The 22,358-nt window shown below is 41.5% G+C and overlaps 1 protein-coding gene across 4 annotated transcripts in view; it reads right to left on the bottom strand.

Annotated features, from left to right (window-relative positions):
* Positions 1 to 478: 478 nt before the first annotated feature.
* flna (filamin A, alpha (actin binding protein 280)) overlaps positions 479 to 22,358 on the bottom strand; it is a 46,772-nt gene continuing 24,892 nt past the window's right edge. Inside the window, exons 10-49 of one of the 4 annotated variants that reach the window (XM_077546417.1) lie at positions 21,435 to 21,572; positions 21,041 to 21,167; positions 20,794 to 20,930; positions 20,518 to 20,714; positions 20,253 to 20,366; positions 19,799 to 19,942; positions 19,583 to 19,706; positions 18,980 to 19,140; positions 18,773 to 18,863; positions 18,273 to 18,442; positions 17,078 to 17,195; positions 16,787 to 16,899; positions 16,557 to 16,706; positions 16,149 to 16,467; positions 15,445 to 15,618; positions 15,195 to 15,357; positions 14,936 to 15,096; positions 14,189 to 14,356; positions 13,948 to 14,071; positions 13,724 to 13,880; positions 13,462 to 13,651; positions 12,039 to 12,062; positions 11,385 to 11,632; positions 10,901 to 10,975; positions 10,105 to 10,204; positions 9,888 to 10,028; positions 8,678 to 8,806; positions 8,352 to 8,525; positions 8,072 to 8,233; positions 7,792 to 7,995; positions 7,561 to 7,713; positions 7,355 to 7,477; positions 6,971 to 7,237; positions 6,745 to 6,882; positions 5,740 to 5,855; positions 2,641 to 2,773; positions 2,359 to 2,535; positions 2,066 to 2,284; positions 1,799 to 1,996; positions 479 to 1,707 (exon numbers count right to left, since the gene is read on the bottom strand). In XM_077546417.1, the coding sequence (XP_077402543.1) occupies positions 1,523 to 1,707; positions 1,799 to 1,996; positions 2,066 to 2,284; positions 2,359 to 2,535; positions 2,641 to 2,773; positions 5,740 to 5,855; positions 6,745 to 6,882; positions 6,971 to 7,237; positions 7,355 to 7,477; positions 7,561 to 7,713; positions 7,792 to 7,995; positions 8,072 to 8,233; positions 8,352 to 8,525; positions 8,678 to 8,806; positions 9,888 to 10,028; positions 10,105 to 10,204; positions 10,901 to 10,975; positions 11,385 to 11,632; positions 12,039 to 12,062; positions 13,462 to 13,651; positions 13,724 to 13,880; positions 13,948 to 14,071; positions 14,189 to 14,356; positions 14,936 to 15,096; positions 15,195 to 15,357; positions 15,445 to 15,618; positions 16,149 to 16,467; positions 16,557 to 16,706; positions 16,787 to 16,899; positions 17,078 to 17,195; positions 18,273 to 18,442; positions 18,773 to 18,863; positions 18,980 to 19,140; positions 19,583 to 19,706; positions 19,799 to 19,942; positions 20,253 to 20,366; positions 20,518 to 20,714; positions 20,794 to 20,930; positions 21,041 to 21,167; positions 21,435 to 21,572 (6,206 nt within the window). In that variant the 3' untranslated portion in view covers positions 479 to 1,522. The remainder of the gene's footprint in view (positions 1,708 to 1,798; positions 1,997 to 2,065; positions 2,285 to 2,358; positions 2,536 to 2,640; positions 2,774 to 5,739; positions 5,856 to 6,744; positions 6,883 to 6,970; positions 7,238 to 7,354; positions 7,478 to 7,560; positions 7,714 to 7,791; positions 7,996 to 8,071; positions 8,234 to 8,351; positions 8,526 to 8,677; positions 8,807 to 9,887; positions 10,029 to 10,104; positions 10,205 to 10,900; positions 10,976 to 11,384; positions 11,633 to 12,038; positions 12,063 to 13,461; positions 13,652 to 13,723; positions 13,881 to 13,947; positions 14,072 to 14,188; positions 14,357 to 14,935; positions 15,097 to 15,194; positions 15,358 to 15,444; positions 15,619 to 16,148; positions 16,468 to 16,556; positions 16,707 to 16,786; positions 16,900 to 17,077; positions 17,196 to 18,272; positions 18,443 to 18,772; positions 18,864 to 18,979; positions 19,141 to 19,582; positions 19,707 to 19,798; positions 19,943 to 20,252; positions 20,367 to 20,517; positions 20,715 to 20,793; positions 20,931 to 21,040; positions 21,168 to 21,434; positions 21,573 to 22,358) is intronic. The other 3 variants (XM_077546434.1, XM_077546426.1, XM_077546444.1) reach the window with 3 other exon arrangements.

Genomic DNA, 22,358 nt, shown 5'->3' with positions numbered 1-22,358 from the left:
ACGTGAACGGCAGCAAGGTTTACTCGATTGGGCAGTTCCTGGTGGGGTTAAGTGAAGTTGAGATGGGTTCAACATCTTGCTCATACGTCGACACATGATCACAATGGCCTGGGGATCGAACCCACAACCTCCTGGTTAGGAGACGACCAATTGTTGCCAAGGAAGTCTTTAGAGGTGCGCATGCGTACTGAAAAGTCATGTGCGCACCAGATTAGATAGACTGGTGCATATTTTTGCATTCCAAGATGCTTGGAGCACTAATAATTAGAGCTCTGTGGTGACTGTAGTTTGGGCAGGACAGCAGAGAACTTTCAGTCAGCAGCCACAAAACGATTGCTTCCTTGGATTAACTTCAGAACAAAAAGGCTGCTAACTGCTAAAAAAGTTATGGTTTATATTTCCATTAACTGAATGAAGCCTGTATGTGGAACTCACATTTCTGTTCACAGTGGACAAATAGTCAAAACACACAGAAAAATACTAGACGACAACTTTATTGTGTATCAAAATACCGTCTTACAAACATTTAAAAGCATTATTTTTTTTAATTTTAATTCTGGACAAGATTCATGTTTCTGTAGAGATAGCGCTGTAAGAAAAAAAACAAAACCCTCAAAATGTGAGACGCAAACACTTAAGAAAAAGCATCTTTTTTTTGGTCACCATATTGGAAAGATGTAATTAATCACAACATCTTTTGTCCAGCATCATTTTAAATTCTTCCCTTTTGAAAAGATATGTTCGCAACACAGGTGGGTGTTCTCCTGAATCTGAGGGAGTTTTGTGAACATACAGCCGAGTCAAACGCACAGAAAAGCAGTGTTGTGAGCATGTGACACGCTTTGCGTTAGAATACTACCTGTTTATCTAAGGCTTTTATGTAATGTTTAATAATTAGATATCTACTCTAACGTGCATAAGTTTAAGAACAGCAGTGCTTAAAACTGGTTCACACTATCAGCAGGTATAACTGTTACCAAAAAAAAAAAAAAAAAAGTATCACATACAACACATACCGAATTGACAAGTCATTTTCCAATTACCAACCACAGCAACAAAATGATCCAAACTTGTTCAACATGAGCGAATTACATTTTATACGGACAATGAAAGAGTGTCATTTGATGGTCAAACAGAAAGGCACATTAAACACTCTTTGGCTAGATGGCCATTATTGTTCATATAAAATGTAAACTTCCATATATGGGACAGACTCGGTGGGATGCATTATGCATCAATTAGACTGAGCCATCGACAAATGCCCACTACGGCATGCCAGAGTTTTTAAATGGAAAAATATACGGTCAATTCAACTGCTAGTTTGCAATCATTAAAAGGTGCGTTATTCTCCTTCCCGAGACCTTGCTTATTAGAAATGGGAGAAAATTGACTCTACAAGCTGAAAACAATATTTGCATCTGAAATCCGCTTAAGAGAAATGTATAACATGGGTGGGACACGGAGCTGTAAACAATTACAACAGTGGTAAGAGAAGCTGCTGATGGTGCAATTTTTTTTTTTTTTAGACAATGATATGGAAGGGGCTGCCGGGAATGTGATCATCTCCCCATTTGACCACCAGGATGTACTCTCCCTTCTCTTTGAGCTGGTAGCTGACATTATACAGGCGGTTGCCCAAATGTTTTACCAGGATCTCCTCGCAGGGAACTTTGGGGCCGTCCACCCCAACCAGCAGCATGTTCCGCCCTATGCACACAGATGGAAACGTATCACTGGGTCAGTTCAAGCTAGGTAGGGTAGTCCATTTACGGTCTTATGGTGCAGAGATTCAACACACCTGCTTTGCTGCAGTCAACGCTGAAGCTGTTCTTCTGACCAACAAAGCCCTTGTTGAGGCCGAGACCTTTAGCCACTACCTTACTGGCATCTGATTGGATAGGAGCACCTTGCTGAGTGGAGCTGATGGCACGAGTCACGGGATCAACCATGACAGAGGAGGTTTCGTGCATACTGTGGCTGGCCACAAGCTTGGAACCTGGAAAAGGGTGTGGCAACAACCATTCTCAAAGTCCATCAACCTTCACTTGTAGAGTCGCTTTCTTACCAGTGATCTTTGCCTTGAAGGGGCTTCCCACAATGTGGTAAGGTCCACCATACTTGATGGATATAAGATAACTGCCGGGTGCCATTGGAGTGTAGGTGACCTTGTATCCCTCCGAGCACTCCACACAGTCCATCTTCACTTTGGAGGGACCATCGATGGTTACAGCCAAAGCCCCGGGGCCTGCATTGCTCGTGTTGACCACAAATTCGCATGCTGTTCCTGTGGTAACAATAGAGGACGATTAGTGTTGGGATTTTCACAACATTCTTTTTTTTCCCCACGCAGGACGTTACCTGTGCTGCCTCTTTCTAAGCCTGGTCCATAGGCAGACACCATCCCAGGGTCTCCGGCCTGGCCCGTCTCTCCAACACGGATCTTAAATGGGCTACCAGGGATGTGACTTCCGTTGAACTTCACATCAATTAGATAGAGGCCGTTCTCTCTGGGGATGAAGCGGACTGCGTACTTGTCTACAAGACAGAAAAAAACCCAAATTCATTTAAAGAGCTGACATCAGAACTCTCCACATAACAGTTAATAAAATGTGTAGAAAAGCATTTTTTTTTGGTGGTTACCTTGGTCTATCTCAGTAACGCAACACTCCTCCAGAGCGCCTGATGGGCTGTGAACTTTTGCGTCGATCACACCCTTTGCTCCATTCAGGCTGACTGCGAATGATGCCGGCTGGTTCACCTTCAAGCCAGACTCCTGCTCGACAAAACACACTCACACTCTAAACTCACCATCCCTGTTGCTCAGCATTTATATAAACACATTTACATGTGTATATACACACAGATATACTCTATATTGCCAAAAGCATTCTCACCCATCCAAATAATCAGAATCTGGTGTCCCAATCATTTCCATGGCCACAGGTGTATAAAATGGAGTAGCTGTTTTTACAAATATTTACGAAATAGAATGCGTCTCTCAGTAAATTCCAGTGTTGCACTGTGAATAGGATGCCACCTTTCCTCAAGTGCAGTCGTGAAATGTACTCTGTCCTTGACATTCCACTGCTGACTGGAAGTGTTTGGGGATGACAGCAACTCAGCCTACGTAAACTGACAGCAGATATAGGGGCACATAGTGCAAAACGGTTGCCAACAGTCAATAATTAGAGACCTCCAAACATATCGTGGACTTGAAATTTCTCTGGAGTGATGACTCTCCCTTTAGTAACCTGATTTATTAATCAGAGTTTGGTGGTGCAAAGTCTTAAGTTTTTTGGAGGGGGGGGGGGGGATTTATGTGTGGGGTTGTTTTTCCAGGGGCTGGTCTTGGCCCCTAAAGTTCCAGGGAAAGGAACTGAACGCTTCAGTACACCAAGAGATATTGGACAATTCCATGCTCCCAACTGTGTGGCAACAGTACGGAGCTGACCTCTTCCAGCCCGACTGAAGCCTGCACAGAGTCCTGACCTCAGCCTGAAAAAACACCTTTGGGATGAATTACAGCTGAGACTGGGAGCCAGACCATCTCGTCCAACACGTGTGTGACCTCACAAATGTGCTTCTGGAAGAATGGTGAAAAATTGCCATAAAAAGAATGGACCAACATCATATTGAACCCTATGGGTTAGGAATGGGACGTCACTTAAATTCATATATGGGTCAAGGCAGGTGAGTCAATACTTTAAGCAATATAAAGTAGTTTGTATGGTTTATTTTTTTATATATATGATCAATAACTGTAAAGACATTTACCAAAGTAAACAAAACAAATATATAAACCTTTTTTGTGTAAATGTATCCCATGCTGTAACAGCTACACCTAGTATGGTTTAAAACATTTTTTCTTTTTTTTTTTTTTAAGTAAGACAATTTAAAATTGTAGGCATTTATAGAAATGTCAATATAAAAAGAGAAAATGTGGCCCACTGAAATTATTGCATAATAGTAAAGACAAAAGTATCAAACTATAAAAACAAAATCATGCAAGTCATACTCTGCTTATGAACTCATTACAGTACCGTACACTCTTTTCTTCATTCAATTGTAATAAAAGTAAAGATGCGCAGCAACTGATTAGATATATCCAATCATGTAATTACACTCTTTAGAAAACATGATGTAAACCACAAAATGTCATTTGGGAGCAGGTTTATAACGATTTTGGAATTTTCATTATAATTAGTTTTGATTGTTTACTTTTTTTCAAAAAAAGAAAATAAAAAATCCGTTTGAATTAGTTCTTAAGGTGGGATTTATTTTTTATTTTATTTTTTTCAAAATAATATTAATTTAAGTTTATTAGATTTAGTATAAACCTTTTTAAATATATGTCATATTTATGGGGCGCAAGATTTGGGGGGGGGGGGGCACTAAGTATTGTGTAATAAAGAACTACAATTCCCAAACGACTGTTCCACTTTCCTCTGCACGGATGTTTTGTAATGCCAAAATAAATGTTTAACATTGACAAAAGTAAAAACGAAGGTCATGTAGTCAGCTTTATAAAAGTATATGGTTTCAGTTATTTAAAAAACAAAAAAAACAACTTAATTTCCCAATGAAAATGTTTTCTTCAATTTTAGTTTTAGTCATTTTGTTAAATGCAATAGCCTTGTTTGGGACACAATGGTTATCAATTTAGCATTAGAAGTTTTTAAAATACTTAAAAAAATAAAATTTAAAAAATCCCTCAAATAACAGTAAAATTAATGCATTTTGAAAAGGAAATTTAATAGGGTAAGTCTTTACAATTATTGATCAAATGTCATGAAAATGACCCACATGCATAGATAATTATTTTGTACCTTACCTGGAGGTCGCTAAGAAGGTTAAAGAGGAGGCTGTACAGTAAGGCAAGCGAGAATTTAACACCAAGAGAAAAGGGAAGACAAAGTCTTGTGTATGGATACGGATGCTTAAGTGATGGTGTTTATGCAACTTTCAGCTACCCAGACAGTCCCAAGCACCATTTTTGTGCGTATGGGACTCAAAGGTCATACTCCTCTGACATCAAGAGAAGCTGACCTGGTCTCTGCTCATTTCCAAGTTTGCTTAAAATGTATTTAAATGTTGAGTGGGTTTGCATGCATCCCACCATTTAAATCATGCTTCAATATGGAAGACAGTTACTTGTGATTAAACATTTAAGTAGTCAAATGGAAATTTTAAACAATAAGTCGGGTAACAAATCTGAATTGTGTATTTCACCTGAATGAAAGGTAACTTTTTTATTTTTATTTTAATTGTCCGAGATGTTCAGATATTCCACAGTATAATCACAATATGTATACTACGATCTACATAATGTATGTGTGCAAGGAAGGGGGTGAGGGACAGCCCATTTCAAACCTCTTTAACCCTTTAGCGCCCCATGATCACAATCAGAGGCGGTAGGCTGTTGGGAGCCTTTAGAACGAGGCACGAGAAACACACACAGTCCTTTCTTATTCCAGAAGCCCTTGGCACTGCCCAATAATGCAGTGGCCTGCATCTAAACCACTCTAGCAGTACTGTCATTAAACATCACAATCCAACTAGCTCCACAAGCTTTATTGTTCTACTGCTCCATTTCCTCACCCTCTACTCCCTCACGATTTCTAAATACCTCAGAGTGGTAGTTTGGATAAGGTCACTTTACAAGCAGATGCATTTTGGGCAGTGCGCTGCGGCCTGGCGTGTGCGTGCACATGGACATGTGTGCGCGTCTCAGAGCCTCACCTGAAGGCTGGCAACAGTGAGGCGTCGGGCGTCATCTGAAGGCGAGGCCACGGGAACGATGAAGGGACTATCAGGGATGTGTTCGTCATTAAAACGGATCGACACCTCATAGTCTCCTATACACACACACACACAAAAATTCCAATAAAAAGGCAATCCCATATTAATCTATATGAATTAGGCAAAACACAATTTTTTTAATCAATACATTTATATGCAGTTCAGTGGAGTTTATTTGCTGTCCATATGCCCACAGTTTAGCCGCTTAGTTCTTTCATTGGCCAACCATGCTGCTAATTTGCTTATATTGCCGTTAGGGGTGTAAAAATGAGTGCATTAATATGAAGTACCTTTAATAGCACAATTTTTTTCATTTTTAAATGTGCAATTATTGCCTGCCCCTCACTTGGAAAACCTGTGCTGGGGGAATTCCAGTCGCAACGCAGCAGACCGTCCACATTAAAATAAAGCAGTAATTCATTTAATAATAATGCATATATTTGTGGAGACTGGGGTCAAGTTGTATTTTACAATTTTAAAAATGTGCAGAATTTCACAAGTTACTTCATGTTAAAGATTAAATAGCTCTTAATATGAAAAGAAAAACGCACTGAGCTGTCCCCAACTTCTTACAAAAGCAATTATGCCATCTAGTGGCAGAAATATGACCAACACAAATCAATATCACACTAGCTTTTTACAGTACATCATTTAATTATAACTACATTTTAAGAATTATGAAATTACTGATCAATGACTAAAAAGGTGCAGCCATATTTCTAGTTTAGTTAAACATTTTCCCCCACTAATGTTAACAGTATGAAAATTTAGAACATACAATTTGTGATTAATCATGAGTTAACCATTGAAATCATGCAATTACAATTAGAACATTTTTAATTGCAATTGCTGTACACGTCTCACTGCATAACAAATGAGCTGCACGCCATCTCTTTATGCATGTTGTACAAATTTACACTACTGCTTCTGCACCTCTTTTCTCACCTGGCTCCTGCACAATGTAAGACACTCCACTAGAGCCATCCTTGCGGTCCTCAAAGGCAATTTCGGCCTTGCTCGGCCCCTCCACAGCAATACTGAGTCCACCAGCTCCAGCCTCCCTCGTCCAGATACTAAATTCAGCTTCACACACACACAAAAGAACCAAGCTAGGCTCACTTTGCAGAAACTCGCATAATCTCCAAACACAATATCCAGCCACCGCACCCACCTGGCACTCCGGCCTCTGCTCTCTCCAGGCCTGGCCCACCAGCACGGACTTTATGTGCCCCTCCCTCTCCAAGGGGGCCAACAGTAAACTGGAACGGGCTGCCGGGCACGTGCATCCCGTTGTATTTCACGCACACCGTGTGCACACCCGTCTCGGTGGGAATGAAACGGATGCAGTACGTGTTGTTCTCTCCCTCCATAATTTCGGCCTGGTGAACTTGACCAGAGGGGCTGGTCACCTGAGCAGCCATGTCCGCTATGCTGATCTCTGAAGAAAACAAGCAGTTGAGTCTTTGAATCATTGAAACTGCTTATTTTAGTGGCAGAAGGGGAGCAATATGTCCGTGTATTGAAAAATTGGTCACCAAGATAATTTCTTTTCTACCTGGGATCTTGAGGCTGAGGTCACACTGGCTGCCAACATTGGCCACCGATGCTGCTCTCTTCTTCCTTGTGATGCTCTCCTTCATCCTGCCCTCACCTGTCACCTTTACTGTGAACGCACTCCCTGCACATGCAATTACAAAAAAAATGTCTAAGCTTAGCAATTGTTGACATCACTGTTGCGGTCTTGTCCTGCTATATTCCCACCTGGAACGTGTTGGTCAGCAAATTTGATGCTGATGATGTAATTCCCAGGTTCAGTGGGGCAGTATGTGACCTTACAGGTGCCATCCTCCTGGTCCTCTGTGTTTATGTCCACTTTGCTGGGCCCTTCAATGGACAGGCTCAGACCACCGTAGCCTACGTAGACCAAAAGTGTGAGGGCGGTTCCAAATACTTCTCAATGACTGACATTACTAACGCTCATAAAGCTTGTACCTGCATCACGGGTGTCAATGATGAATTCAGCAGGCTCAAAAGTCCTGGCTTCACTCAGCCCCAAGCCACTAACATGAACACGGCTGGCATCTCCAATCTCAGATTGGTTAATCATAACTGAGATGGGGCTGCTTGGAATGTGGCGACCATTTTTCTTGATGTTCACCAGATGCTCTCCAATCTCCTTTGGAACAAAGGAGATGCCTGCAACAGAGACGGTGATTTATAAGCTATTAAGATAATGAACGTATATCCATTTGTTTAGAACAATTATACTTACCAACATGTCCATTACGCAGCATCTTTAGGAGGCAGGGTTCCTCACGACCAGAGGGTGTGGTAAGCGAGGCCGTCAGTTGGCTCAGGTCAAAATCTCCAATGTCCAGAGGGATGTCAGCAGCTGATCCCACCTTCAGATGGGACATCCTCATTGAGTCGTCCCCTGGAGACAGGAACAAGGAAGTGTGATGCACACACTAAAACCCAATTTGAACTCCTCTGTATAATATATTTACATAGTGCATTTCAGGATTTTGGAACAAGGTATTGTATCTAACTACCAGTAATCTTTGCTGAAAAGGGGCTGCCAGGAATGTGCTTGTCATTGTATTTGACCAGGATGCTGTAATCTCCTGGGAGAACAGGCAGATAGGACACACTGCACGTTCCATCCTGGTTGTCCACGCAGCTAATGTCTGCTTTTGATGGGCCCTCAATGGCCAGAGATAGACCACCTACAGAAAGAAACTTATTTAAACGACTTTACTCATTTTGGTCAACAATCGGTTAGGAAATAAACTAGCATTAATGGGCTTCAGCCACATTTCTGATGCAGTCTATGATAAGAGGTAGAGAATTTTCATGCTGCTGTATGAGCCCTACATACCCTCGCCTGCATCTTTAGTATTGACTGTGAAGACAGCAGGCTTGTTGACAGTCCCATGGATTAGGCCAGGACCATAGGCACTGACATTACCGCTGTTCATGTAGTCCACAAAGAACTGTAAGGGACTTCCTATGAATGTCAATGAAGAAAACATTGAAGAATGAACCTCTCATGAAGGCAATGTAATAGTGGTGCAACAAATCATCATTGACCCGTGGACCGTTCAGATCAGGCCCCGCAGATTGGTTGGTGGGGGGGAAAACCAACAAAGTGCGCATTCACAGTGGACACCAGACATGTCAAGGAAGCTGAAAGATACTCAACGCAACACACCGCTTATGCTCAGGCTAACTTCAAAATAAAGTTTGCTAAATTAAATAATACATTGATGGCAATGCAAATAGCCTTAGTAGACTAGTTGGCCCACGTTGTAGCGTGATCGCTATTTTGACTTCCCTTTTAGACATTTATTTATTTATCGTAGCTTTGATTGACATTAACGTTGAGACTAACATCAACACGCTAGCTCAAACTCCTATTCAATCGCTAATTTAGGATGCCAATAAGTTGCTAATTAATTACGCCGTCATTGTATGATGCGGGAGAGGTCTCAGACGCAAGTGGCTAGCATTATTAACGGGTGCCTGGCTGGTAGCTGTAAATGAGTTTGACAGCTGGTACCCTGGCTTACTTTAATTATTTTTCAATATTCGGGACCAAGGCTATGTAATTCAATTTCCATGTTTAAAGGAAGGGACTGTGCCTTAAATTGCACTTTGAGGTCTTTTCATTATTTAAAAAAGAGAAAAGAAAAAAGATAAATAGAACTTTGTCTTCATTTATTTGATAAAACACTTTTGCCTTTAAAAGAAAAACATTCAACTCAAAATGTCAAACATAGCTGTTTAGATTTTATGAACACAACTTTAAGCCCTTAATATCATGTCATTTTACACATGGACCATGTATAAAATAAGAATGTTTCTGCCTCATATTGCACTTAAAAGTTGTTCCTAACTCCTAAACTGCTATTTAATGGTGAAGAGCATTTTACAAAATAAATCAAGACAAAGTCCTATTTCTTTCTTTCTTTCTTTGCTGATCCGAAAAATGATCCAACCTGTGAATCCGTGATCCAATCCGAACCATGACTTTTGTGATCCGTTGCACCACTACAATGTACTGCTATGTTTCCAAACAAAAGACCCACCGGGGATGTGAATGCCGTCATATTTGATGTCCATCTCGTGCAGTCCGGCCTCAACTGGCGCGTACTTCACAGTAACAGTGCCGTCCTTATTGTCTGTGATGTCAGGCTTGGCAACCTTGCCTGATGGCATTCGGACCTCACCTTCAGTTCAGGAGAGACAGCAGTGAGATTCACGCAGCACAAAAGAAGAGACCAGCTTTACTGTTTGGTTTCCTACCTGTGATCTCGCCTTTCTGAATGGTAAACGGGATGACCAGGTCAAATGGCCTGAGTCCTGTCACATCGAGCCCATTCATTCCCAGTGGTCTGTCTGTTGCCTAGGAGACAAAGAGCACAGATGTAACAGTCAGTGTATGAAGACGTCGTGGAGATTTTACACATCTTTGTCCTGTGTTACAACAAAACAGCATAGAAAAAAATAGACCCAAGCAAAGAAAATGGAATTTAACATTGAGATGAAATGATCAACAGTTGTTGATCACTGGCATGATGACAACGACGACGATGATGATGATGACGACGACACCAACATAAACTGAGAATGAGATGAGGACTAAAACATTGGAAGGTCAAAAGGACAGTTTAGCACCAAGAGACTCAGAACTTAGAAGACATGTCCACGCAGATCATTTGTCCCTTCAGTTGTCAAAAAGCACTGGACAACACAGTGATTCATACAGAACTGCTGCTATTAAGCTCAATGCCAATTGTTTGAATGTATCACCTAATGACTGCAACACTTAAATGTTGTCCAGTGTCTCTTTGTTACTGAGCAACTCTGTTGCATTGTCCATGTTAGGAACCCTGTTAATGAAATGGAAGAACACTGCGGAAGAGGAGAAACAAAAGGCCTGTCAGAGGTGAGAGACCTGCAATGACACACTGACGCCGGACAATGTTTCATGGTGCAGAGCAGAGGAAGGAAGTTGGGTAAAAAGACAATGGAAATGAGATGAGGGGCCCGTTTATTAAAAAAAAAAAAAAAAAAATGTTGGTACAGAGTATTTCGGTACCCAGGGCTGTTGAGCGTAGTACTGGGGCATTTGTCGCTGCTGCATGAGCTGGTCTGATGGGGCTCCCTCCAGCGCCTGGGGGAGGGGGCGAGAGGTTGGGGGGGGGGGGGATAGAAGGGTTGTAATGAAGTAAAACTGTGACACCTGGATCCACTGAGGATATTTCTGCGGGTAGAGACTGTAAGACTAAAGAATGAGCCATTTTCAGCCATATAGATAACAAAAAAAAAAAAGTTTTGTCATTTTGAAGCATCGTAGCCTATATAGTGTGACATAGCAATTGGAATGTCCAGTGGCTGATTTATGAATCACGACTTGAAGTTTTTTTTCACCGTCAAATTGTAGGCCTAAAAGTTTGTAAACTACTCAGTGGGCTGGACTTTTAACAATCTGGTCAGTTCATATTGTGCTCATTGTTTTACACTGCACAATTCTATTTTTAATTCATATAGCAAGCTGCTGTACCTCCTACAAATTCACTCACCGTGACTTGGAACGGACTGTTGGGAATGTGCTCTCCTCCAAAACGGACGCAGATGACATACTCGCCGGGCTGTGGAGCCGTGTAAAAGATGTCGAATGTGCCGTCCTCGTTTTCCACGACGTCTACGTCCAGCTCGGCTCCCTCAGGCGTGCACACGGTGCAGGTCACCTTGCCTTTCCCGGCTGCCTTAGCATCCACAGTGATGACTGTCTGTTCCCCAATCTGAATGGTTGGGCCAACACCGGCACCTGTGGAATTGAAAAACTATCAAGTAGATGATATACTATGGCAATCATTTAGCATGCACGTTACACCACCAAGAGAATAGGTTAAAGATGAAATGTCAAGTCATGTTAAATTCAGAAACTATTTGCCCAACCTTTGTAATGTTATAATATTTCTATGTAGAACTGGAAGCTTGATTATCCCAAGTGTCATTCAGCATGCCAACCTTAAATGGGTTTGAGTTAGTATTAGTGTATCCAAATGAACATGTGAGCACAATGCACACATGAACTGCTGAGATATGGACAGTAAAAAGAGGGAATGTAGAAGGTGTATAGGAAGACAGAATAAGAGCCCAGGTTTAAAGTGTTGTTTTCATGCTAAAAGACAGGAGTTCCTCTACAGAACAAAGTTGCTCCATGGGCTTACCTAAACCGTGACCTCCGATTGAGACTGATAGTGGGAACGGTGACAAGCAGGATGTGCAAAAGACAAAAGTGACACACACAAGATAGTCAGGTAGGGGTGATTGGAGGCAAATGTGTGCTCTAAAATTCCAAATGGGGAAAAAAAAAAAAACTGTGCTAAGTGCTGTGAGGCAGGGAGGAGTGTCTGCATGTGTGCTTGTGTTGTGTGGAGCAGGGAATAGGCCAAGGAGGAGTGTAACAGCAATAGAAATATATAAATGCATGAAAAGCTGTCAAAAAAGCAGCAGTTGCAGAATTGCGCAAAAACCTGCTGAGAAGCAGACATTTATTGGCTCAAGTCGAGCACAAGTCAAAGTGTCCAATATATCAAACCGCCAGAGAGCAGGGGCTCTGTTCCCATCAATGTCAACCGGGAATGAAAATACAGGGTAGCAGGGGGATCAGTAGTCTAAAACATCTATATTACAACTGGAACTAACTTTTCGATGCAATCTCATGCTCTTAGTCAGTGACCTTTGGCAAAATCAAAATAAGCATTAACCTTTCATCACATAAGTAAGTAAAGCAAATTCCTTGATGGCTTTAAAAGGTAATCCAAAATGGCTGAAATTTTGCGACTACATGAAAAACATGGCTGAGGGTTGGATATCTAAAATAGAAAAAAATATATATCCACAATTAAACTTGTGTTGGAATTGAATAAATAGTATAAATGTTTAAAACAAAAATTCAGGCATATACAACGATTTGTTTTATATATATATTTTTCCCCTTTACAAATGAATGGAATGAAATTTAAGAATACAGAATTTCAGATCAGTGATTGACAGAATTGTTATCAGTTTAAAAAAAACAAAAAACACTAAATTTGTTACTGATTTCTCTAGGACTGGACAGATTTAAAAAGGCAAAGTCAACCTTAAACACTTATTGACAATAATATGTTTTTGTGACCTCACTAGTCTAAACATAACATTTATTCAACATTAATATTACATTTGTGTAATATGAGTTTTGAAGCAAAATCCAGCCGTTTATCCATCTCAGGGGGCAGCCATTTTGCAATTTGCTGTAGACTGAAGAAAACATCACAGTTGCTCAGGGCTTAGGCAACAACCAATCAGAGCTCACCTGTTTTCTGAAGCCGAGCTGTGATTGGTTGTTATCTGAAACCTGAGCAACTACGTTGTCATTTTCACTCGACAGCAAATGGCAAAATGGCCACCTTCTGATATTGATCAAAACTGCTGGATTTTGCTGCTTAACTCAGATTCCATTAACGCAATATTAACCAAAATACCATATTTAGACTAGTGGGGCTGCTATTGTAAATACTTTTTGGGGGGGTTGACTTTCCTTTTAATCAGAGGAAATTTACCTGCATGCCCACACAAACAAAACTATGGAGGATATTGATTGCATACCTGTGACAGTGCATTTGCTGGCATCTCCTGTGGGCAGAGCCCGGATGCGATACGGCGAATATGGGATCTCGTCTCCTCCGTACTTAATCAAGATGGTATATCTGCCGGTCATGTCCGGAACATAGGACACCAAGTACGTTCCGTCGTGGTTATCACGGATGTTGGCTTTCTTTGGCTTCCCTTCTGGGTCCTGCTCATACAGTTAATTCAACAATGATTCCACTTTCTTTAAACTACACATCTTACATGTCACTACACTCACAGTGATTTGCACTGCCAGCAGTCCTTCCCCTGCATCTTTGGCATCAATGGTAAACTCCACAGGCAGAGAGGCAGGCACCCCCGTGGTGTTCAGACCAGGCCCACTCGCTCGCACTTTACTGGCATCGTGGGTAGGAAGCACCTTGACCTTATAGGGGCTGAAAAGGGTGATATAGTTTAGTGTCGTAGACAATTACAATGCTTACAGTCTGCATGTGTAGTTACCTGCGTGGGATTTCCTCATCTGCATATAAGACGTTAATGGAATACGGACCCTCTCTCGTAGGAACATAGTTGACTGTGTGAGTTTGGTCACCATTATCCACAGTTTCTGCAGGCTCCACCATACCTAATATGCATAAAAAACACTCTTCAATCCCAGCAGTCATTTTAAAAATATGACATTAAATTATTGTAAAATACAAGCTTTTAATTGATATCTGTGAATGAAAACAAAGCAACATACCTTTGGGTCCCTGCACGCGAACCTGCAGTGGGCCCACTCCAGCTTTGGTAGCATCTACTGTAAAGGCCTGCGGAATATTGGCCCTGACATTGGCACCAAGCCCGGGACCTTGGCACTTGACCTTAGAACTGTCCACTGTGTCAACGACTGGCACTGAGAAAGGACTGCCTACAAAGGCATCACAAGAATGTTCAGACAAATCAAACATTATAGACATGTTCAACCTAAATGTACAGGTAACCTTAATTTGACCATCTCTAAACTTTAATGTGCGCATGTGCAACTGTCCAATACAATGCATTTCCATGGATGTCCACTTCTACACCATTCTTTCTTTTTCAGTCACACTCCGTTGCAACCTGCTGATGACAGGTTGACACTAGGCTCAGTGGCTACTTCCCTTTGAGAACATCCCATTTGAGGCCTTGCAACATACTGTTGCTTAATACTTGAGTGTCATCTTTGTCTCAAGACATTAACATGTGAACAGCATGACAAAGACACCCGTTAAATACTGAACCAGAAAATTCATTGATATGCTAGTCGAACACCCGTTGTGAATTTTGCTGTTCAGGCTCAAACGTTTAGAGAAGGTCAAATAGTGCATTTTAGGTTCATCCTGAAATTTCGCCCAATGCCACATTTCCCTAAGTTTAAGTAAGCAGGGTTGGATGACAACTGTCACAGCATTTCCATAACAGCATGAGAAATGATGATCTGTAGTTTTTTATTTTCCAATTTTAGTACCATTAATGGGTTGTCCTCCATAGGTCACGTTGAGGTTGTATGTGCCCGGCTCATAGGGGATATACTCAACACTGCAACTGCCATCCTTGTTATCAGTGCAGGACATTTTGGCCTCCGATGGACCTTCCATCGCCAACCCAAGACCGCCAGTGCCTGCTCCCCTGTAAATAAGATTAACATAAAACAAGCAAGCTCTCATGTCATTGTGCGGTCAAACTGCCGATTAGTCTTTCAACTAAAGGATTCAAGTCCTATTTACCGTGTCTCCACTGTGAACTTGTTGGGCTTGTTTGTAGTGCCGCTTTTCAGGCCAGGACCATGCACGCGTACCCTGGCCGGATCACACCCTTCAGTGACGGCAACACGGAATGGGCTTTTTGGCACTGGTGTGCCATCATAGCAGACCTCCACATTGTGTGGGCCTAAAGCATACACAGGGAACATCTTTAAGCCCACGTACTTCAAATGACAACACACTGACTCTAATAAGATGACACGTTTCTACTAACCCTCCTCGTAGGGCGTATACTCCACGTTATAAATGCCATCTCCGAGGTCGGTGATCAAACTATCAGTATGACTGCCCGATGGGTTGCTAATTAGAGCTTTGATGTGGTCGCCTCCAGACAGAGTAAGAGCACGAGCATCCACTGTGAAATCAGTGGTGGCTTCACGGAAAATACCTATAATAAAAAACAACAACAAAAACAAAGCTGTCACAGGCTCGAATGTAATGTTGTAATGCCCTGATGATAGCCCACCGAATCATTAGTATAATTTTGTATTAAAGGTGGGATGAAGCCACTGCTTCTAGTCCATCTGTGACCAATTTATGACCTCAATCCTTCAAAAGGTATTATGTGCTTCTTGATAGCTGTAGTTTGAGCTACAAGAGTTCTGAAGAAATCATGACGTAAGGCTATTCCTTGTTAAGGCATTCACCCCAACCTCAAACAAATGACTCAGTATAATCAAGAGGATGGCAAATAGTGGTAACTACTAAGACTTCAAAAAGGGCCAAGAGAAGAGCTCATTGGTCAGATCACTACATAATTGGAAAATAAATCGATTTTCTCCTTGTTTCTATTTGTGCAGTGGTAAGATGGAAATCTGTGGCTGTAGGGTTAAATCAAATACTATGACAACATTTTCAAGCAATGCCAATGAATGATAAATAGTGTTATCAACCAAAAAAAGTAAATTATTGTTTCACCTTTGCCTTCCACTCCTGGTCCAAACACACGGACTCCACTGGCATCGATGGCTGGCTCCACAGTGAGCCGAGCGGGGAAGTTTGGCACATCCTGGCCACCGTAGCGGATGGTGAGAGTGTAGGAGCCAGGATAGAGTGGAATGTAGGTGATTGTGTATGTGCCATCTCCGTTATCCTCAATATGAACTTCAGCCTCTGTACCACCATCAGAAATTATCTCTATGGTCAGTTCAGCGGGGCCAGCATTGGTACAGTCCACAACAAACTCCCCAGTTTCCCCAACCTTGGCGCGCTCCAAGCCTGGGCCAGAACAGCGCACCTGATGAGAGATGATTATCATCAACTAAAGCCTGCATTTCTGTAGTTCTGATGTATTAAACATGTGCACATATAGTCATTCAGAATTACCTTAGAGGGGTCTGTGGCCGGATAAGCCACGGGCGTGAAAGGCGATCCTGGGATTTGGACTCCATCATAAGTCAGTTCAACCTGGTATGGCCCTGCTTCCCTTGGGATGAACTTGACCTGACTGGTTTCTGGACTCAGCCCAGGCTCCACCTGGAATGATCATTTGCTACATCAACATTTGTACGAGTGTGTGACGAGGTGTAATAAATGCATGCAACAATCTACTCCACCTTGCTAGCAACAGACTTTCCGGAGGGTGCTGTCACTTTCGCCGCCACTTTGCCTTGACCTCCAGCACCTTTTGATTTCACAGTCACCTCCTGATCCTTGCCTACGGACATCTCTACAATAAACAAGCACAAAGATGTAGAGTTGAAGAAAAAAATTACGTTGGGAAAAACATTAAAACGAGGCAAGTTGATCAGGATTTAAATGTGCTCGAAAAACAATTCGGAATCACATCAGTGTGTGGAAACATTGAATTGTTAGCATGGTTTAGAACAGGACTGATAAGCACATACTGTCCCCCAGTCCCGTGACGTTGATCTTGCTGAGGTCCAGTGAGGGCGCCACAGCAACATTAAAGGGGCTCTTGGGTATATGATCTCCACCATAGGTCACAGCAAGCCCCAGAGGACCCTAATGTCGGGAAGGAATTGAGATTCAAGGTGTAACCGTCCATGTCAATGGCAGTGGCAAGCTTTTGACAACGTAACAAATCCATTGTGTTGGTAGAAACAGCGAGGATGGTTGACTTGGGGTAAACACACCACAGCAATGGTGAGTGTGGCAAAGAGGTAAAGAAACTGATCCAAGCAGGTGTGGCAAAGGTGGAGGAAAGTGTCAGGTGTGGCACAGATTAAGATTAGGTTCTTTTTAGGCGTGACCAGGGTGGATAGGATTTGAAATTGACTCATAAGAGAGATAGCTAAGGTTAGATGCTTGAGAGACCAGATTCCATTGTTTGCACATGCTCAGGATAGGGAGTTTCTATTGGTAGCAGGATGATGAGGATGGAGCTGCCAGGAAGAAGGTTGATTGCTGTAGTGAGGAAAGACATCAGCGCAGTAGGTGTTGCAAAAGGAGGATTACGAAGTCAGTCTTAGACAGAAAAGGATGACATGCTGTGACTAAGCCCCGAGACAAGATGAAAGAAAAAAAGTTTGTTCTTACATAACTGTATCTGCAAGTGCTCTTGGCACGTACAAATACAATCATGTGCACTTATGGAATTACAAAACTTAATAGCTACTATGCATATTCATTCAACATACATACTAATAATCTTTGACAAGATGAGTATCATGTTCGTTATGTACAGATCAACACTAATCAAAGTGTAATTCAGCAATTTGGTGATGAAGTGCTGCCTCCACGAGTGAAAATACAATTCATGCTTCATAGTTCACTCGCTTTTTCAGACTCCAGGCTCAACAAAGTCACTCTGTAAATTGCACAGGTGGGCAAGGTAAGCAATGGCTTATTTTTATGAGAGGAGCCCCCCCCCAAATAGTCAATGTAGAGGGCCCTGTAATTGTTTGTTCTTTCTGTATTTAGCCAAAGCATGGCAGGGACTTTTAAGACACCTGTGAAAAGGGTTTAAACTATGGGGATTTTTTTTCATCTCCAAGTAGTAGCTGGACTACATTGTTTCTGTAAATTTATGAATAATCTTCTGTTTAATATTCTGTTTGGTTCAACATGCTAGGACCTTACCTGCAGCACGGGGGTGTATTTCACAGTGTGTGTATTGTCATGGTTGTTAATGATTTCAAAGTCCTTGATTGCCTCTCCTTTGATGGGTCCAACAATGCTGCAGTCCAGGTTTGCTTTTCCCGCTCCTTTTGTGGTCACGGTGAAATGAGTGGGCTTGTTCAATTCAACACCTAGGAAAGGCACAATATTGAATGTGGACGATGAGACATATTAACAAGTACATTATGGCTCAATGTTGACACATTGATCACATACACACACACAGAAAAAAACGTTGGTACCCCTCTGTTGAAAAACCCACAGTCAATCTGACAAAAATAAACATTTTATGAAAATTAACTTCAAATTCTTTTTTTTCTTGGTTGAACATGTCTCTACGGTCAAATTATTTGTCATTTCTAGGGACACCATCATATATGTCCAGGCCTGTTTCATGAAGGTTTTTTTTTTTTTTTTTTTTAATTAAAAAAAAAATGGTACCCTTAAAACGGTACCCTTACCACTGCGGCTGAGTCCTGGGCCTTCTGCCTTCACTTTACTGGCATCATGTGCAGGATCCACCTTGATTCTGATGGGCGTCATGGGAATTGCCTGAAAAGTACAAACATGAAAATGAATATGGTCTTAACAACTTGCATACAGACAGTATATCATTGCAACTTCCATGATGGAATGAAAACTTCAAGTAGGAATTACAACTAACTCACTTGGTCAGCAAACAGAACCATGATGGTGTAGCTGCCTCCCCCAGGTGGGGTGTATTTGACAGTGAACGTATCGTTGTCGTTTCTAATAATATCAAAGTCGATGTCAGCTTCTGCATTCCCCACAACGCCAGGGGCGCACTTGATTCCGATGCTGATGTCACCTTTGGACCACAGAAAAGTAAAATCATGATACACTGGTATTTACGAGCAATGATTTTTGGTGAGCTACAAAAATTACATTATATCTAAATTTGCATTACATCGAATTTGTAATATTTGACCTTGCATCATACTGGGCACCTTTTTACACAACCATTAGGTACCGGTGTGACTACATATTTTGTGTGTATTCTTTTGTAATACACTCCACTACAATTTCGGATGATTACAAAAAAAAGAGAAATAACTAACAGTTTTAGAGAAATTCACAAGCGAAAATGTAGCTTTAACAATGAATTGTTACATCAGATGTATTCCTTTTAATGTCAGAGAAAACTACGGAAAGTGGTAAAGTATATGTAATGTTTATACTTTTGAAGTGTTACAAAGAGTTTTGATTTAGTCATGTGGAAGAAAACTACTTCCATCCTATCCCATCTTTACCTTGGCCAGCCTCAGTGCAGTCAACCGTAAAGTATGTTGGCTCAAAGGCCTTGAGACCAGTCTTGGCCACTCCAGGTCCTGATACCTTCACCTTGTTTGGATGACATCCTGCCCCAACATTCATCTGTAATCCAAAACAAGAAGACCACTGTGTGACAAATTGTCATTTGAAGAAAATCAGTGGAAAACTTTCATGAACCGTGAGAGCATACATACCCTGAAAGGGCTGTCAGGGATGTTGACTCCGCCCCAGGAGACCATGACTGTGTGTTTTAAAGGTTTGCGCGGTGTGTAAGCACAAGTGTAAGTGCCGTTGCCATTGTCTTTAACATTAACATCCAGAGGAGTCCCTTCCCCATCCTGCAGTTAAGGACAACCAAAGTGTAAGAGACTGCGTCAATGAAATCAAACATTTAAAACAAGAGAAGAGCGCATCTCCATCTATTTTAGAACATAGTGCACCATTGTGAATAAGTAAAAGGAAGCCTATCTAGTTTTTGTAAACAAGTCAATTTAACTTATCCTGTAGGTGGCAGTAATATGTATTAGAGTGGTTAACAATAGTCCCCAGAGGTTTCACAGAGTTAATAAATAAATAAAAAATAAATGAAAGCTTAATCTGTGTTTAATTCTAAAAAACAAGATTTACATGTGTATATGATAACTTTACCTGAGCAACAATCTTCAGTGGAGCTTTTCCACCTTGCTTGGCATCTACTGTAAACTCAGTTGGCTTGCCGACAGCCAAACCACTGCTTTGAAGACCTGCACCATATGCCTTAACCTAAAAAAAACAAAAAACAAACACACTTTCACTTTTGAGGAAGAAAGTTAGATCTATGAGGAAAATACAGTTCTGTGTAAAAGCTTAGGCCACTATTAAATGTGTGCTTTTAGAAACACTGAAAGTTTGTGCGTCTAACACTATTGCTTACCTTGTCAGGGTAAAAGTCTTTGCCAGGTGGGTTGACAATCTCAGCCATAAAGGGGGAGTGCTGAATGTCCTCAGTATTGCAAAGCACATGTACTGCATACTCGCCAGGCTCTGTAGGCCAGTAGCGCACATCACAAGAGCCATCGCCCTTGTCGTCACATTCAATCTTGGCCTGAGATGGACCTTCCACAGAGAAACCTGAAGACAGCAATGCAAGCTTGGTGAAACAAGTAGGATGTGAGCGACAGTGAACAGTTAAAGACATCCAAAAACATACCCAAAGTGCCAACATTGTCTCCAACAGCCTCCACTACAAAGTCCGCCGATTTGCCAATCACGCCGCCCTCTAGGCCTGGACCCCAAGCCCTCACCCTCTGCTGGCCGGCCTCGGAACCAACCTTGACTTCAATGGGACTAAAGAAAGCAGTGAAACAGTTTTATATATATATATTTTTAAAGATTTATCTATTCTGTACATCATCAATGCAGTAACATTAGTAGCTTTAGTGCGTGTGATTGTATACCTGCGAGGGATGTGCTGTCCTCCCCAGGTGATGGTGATGCTATAAGTGCCGGGTGCGGTGGGGTAATAATCAAATCCGTACACACCATCACCCAAATCTTTCCTTTTGCAAGGTTCCTCAAGGCCCTCTGTAAACAAGCATCCACATCAGTACCACTTTTTGTCTTGTATGTTAAGAGCTACTGCAACATGATACGGCCCAATTCTGAAAAATTATTTAGCTGACATTTTAAACTACTTTCAGAAAATATTTTCCAGCAATCTTTACAAACTAGTAACATGTGAATACACAAAAGCCAGAGCTAAAAGGTATCATGGTGTAAACCTACCAGTATGAAAAAGTGATAAATGGATGTACATGGAAAAAAAAAAAAGAAAGAAAGAAAAAAACTCACTGGGCCCCTTGATGGTAACTTTAAGCTCTCCAGTGCCAGCTCCTTGGGTGTAAACTTTGAAGTCTGCTGTCTCCTTTACCCTTAGGCCCTTAGGCTGCAGACCACGACCCTTCGCTTTGCATAAGCTGGGGTTGCATGCTGTTGAAAGACACACACACACTGACATTGAGAGATGGCTCTTTGTGTTCTGACAACCAATGACGACAAATCAGGTCAAAAAGGCAGGTGTGCGCACGAGAGCATTGTCACTTTGAAGTGATCACTCAATATAAAGTATTAAGTGAATAGTAAATGTACTGCTAGGACATATGACCTTACAATAGTCTACTGCAGCTGGGCTCTTGCTTTGAAAAGGAAATAAAAATCACTAAAACTTGACAACCAGCAAGCGTCAATCGTGTATTAGCCAAAATCTCAGTGAATTTGATTTTGTTGGCAAGAACCATATACCTACCAATCAGGCCTTTAAGCTATTACAGCCATCTTGGGTCACATATCCTTTGGGTTTTGTTGATCTAACGTAGACAATGACTGGGAATTTGAAGTTGCAAATCGTGGCCGGTGGAAAACTGAAATGCGCTGATTGGACCAATTGATCTTATCTTATGCTGTTATCGTGCTCCGGATACCTTTAATATATAATACGGTTCTTGCCTTTTCACAGAAATAAAATAGTTGAATATTTAAAGTTTGAGTGACAACGGTGCCTTGTAAAAGTGCTCAAATGCCACCTTTTATTGACCTACAATTCAATGTGTTAGAGGGAAAATGGGATGCTATAATATAAAAATCAAAAACATTTCAGTCTCAATGGCTACTGGAAAGAATCTTCTGGTACTTTGGAAATGAGTCTTATCTCTCCCTCTCTCTCTCTCTCTGCCCTCTCCACATTTTGAGTTGTTAACATGCTTCAAAGGAAGTAGG

Source organism: Vanacampus margaritifer, chromosome 1 (genome assembly GCF_051991255.1).
Source record: "Vanacampus margaritifer isolate UIUO_Vmar chromosome 1, RoL_Vmar_1.0, whole genome shotgun sequence".
In the NCBI taxonomy this organism is placed as follows: Eukaryota; Metazoa; Chordata; class Actinopteri; order Syngnathiformes; family Syngnathidae; genus Vanacampus; species Vanacampus margaritifer.
The sequence above is the reverse complement of the archived record's forward strand: the minus strand, read 5'-3'. Positions and strand labels throughout refer to the sequence as shown.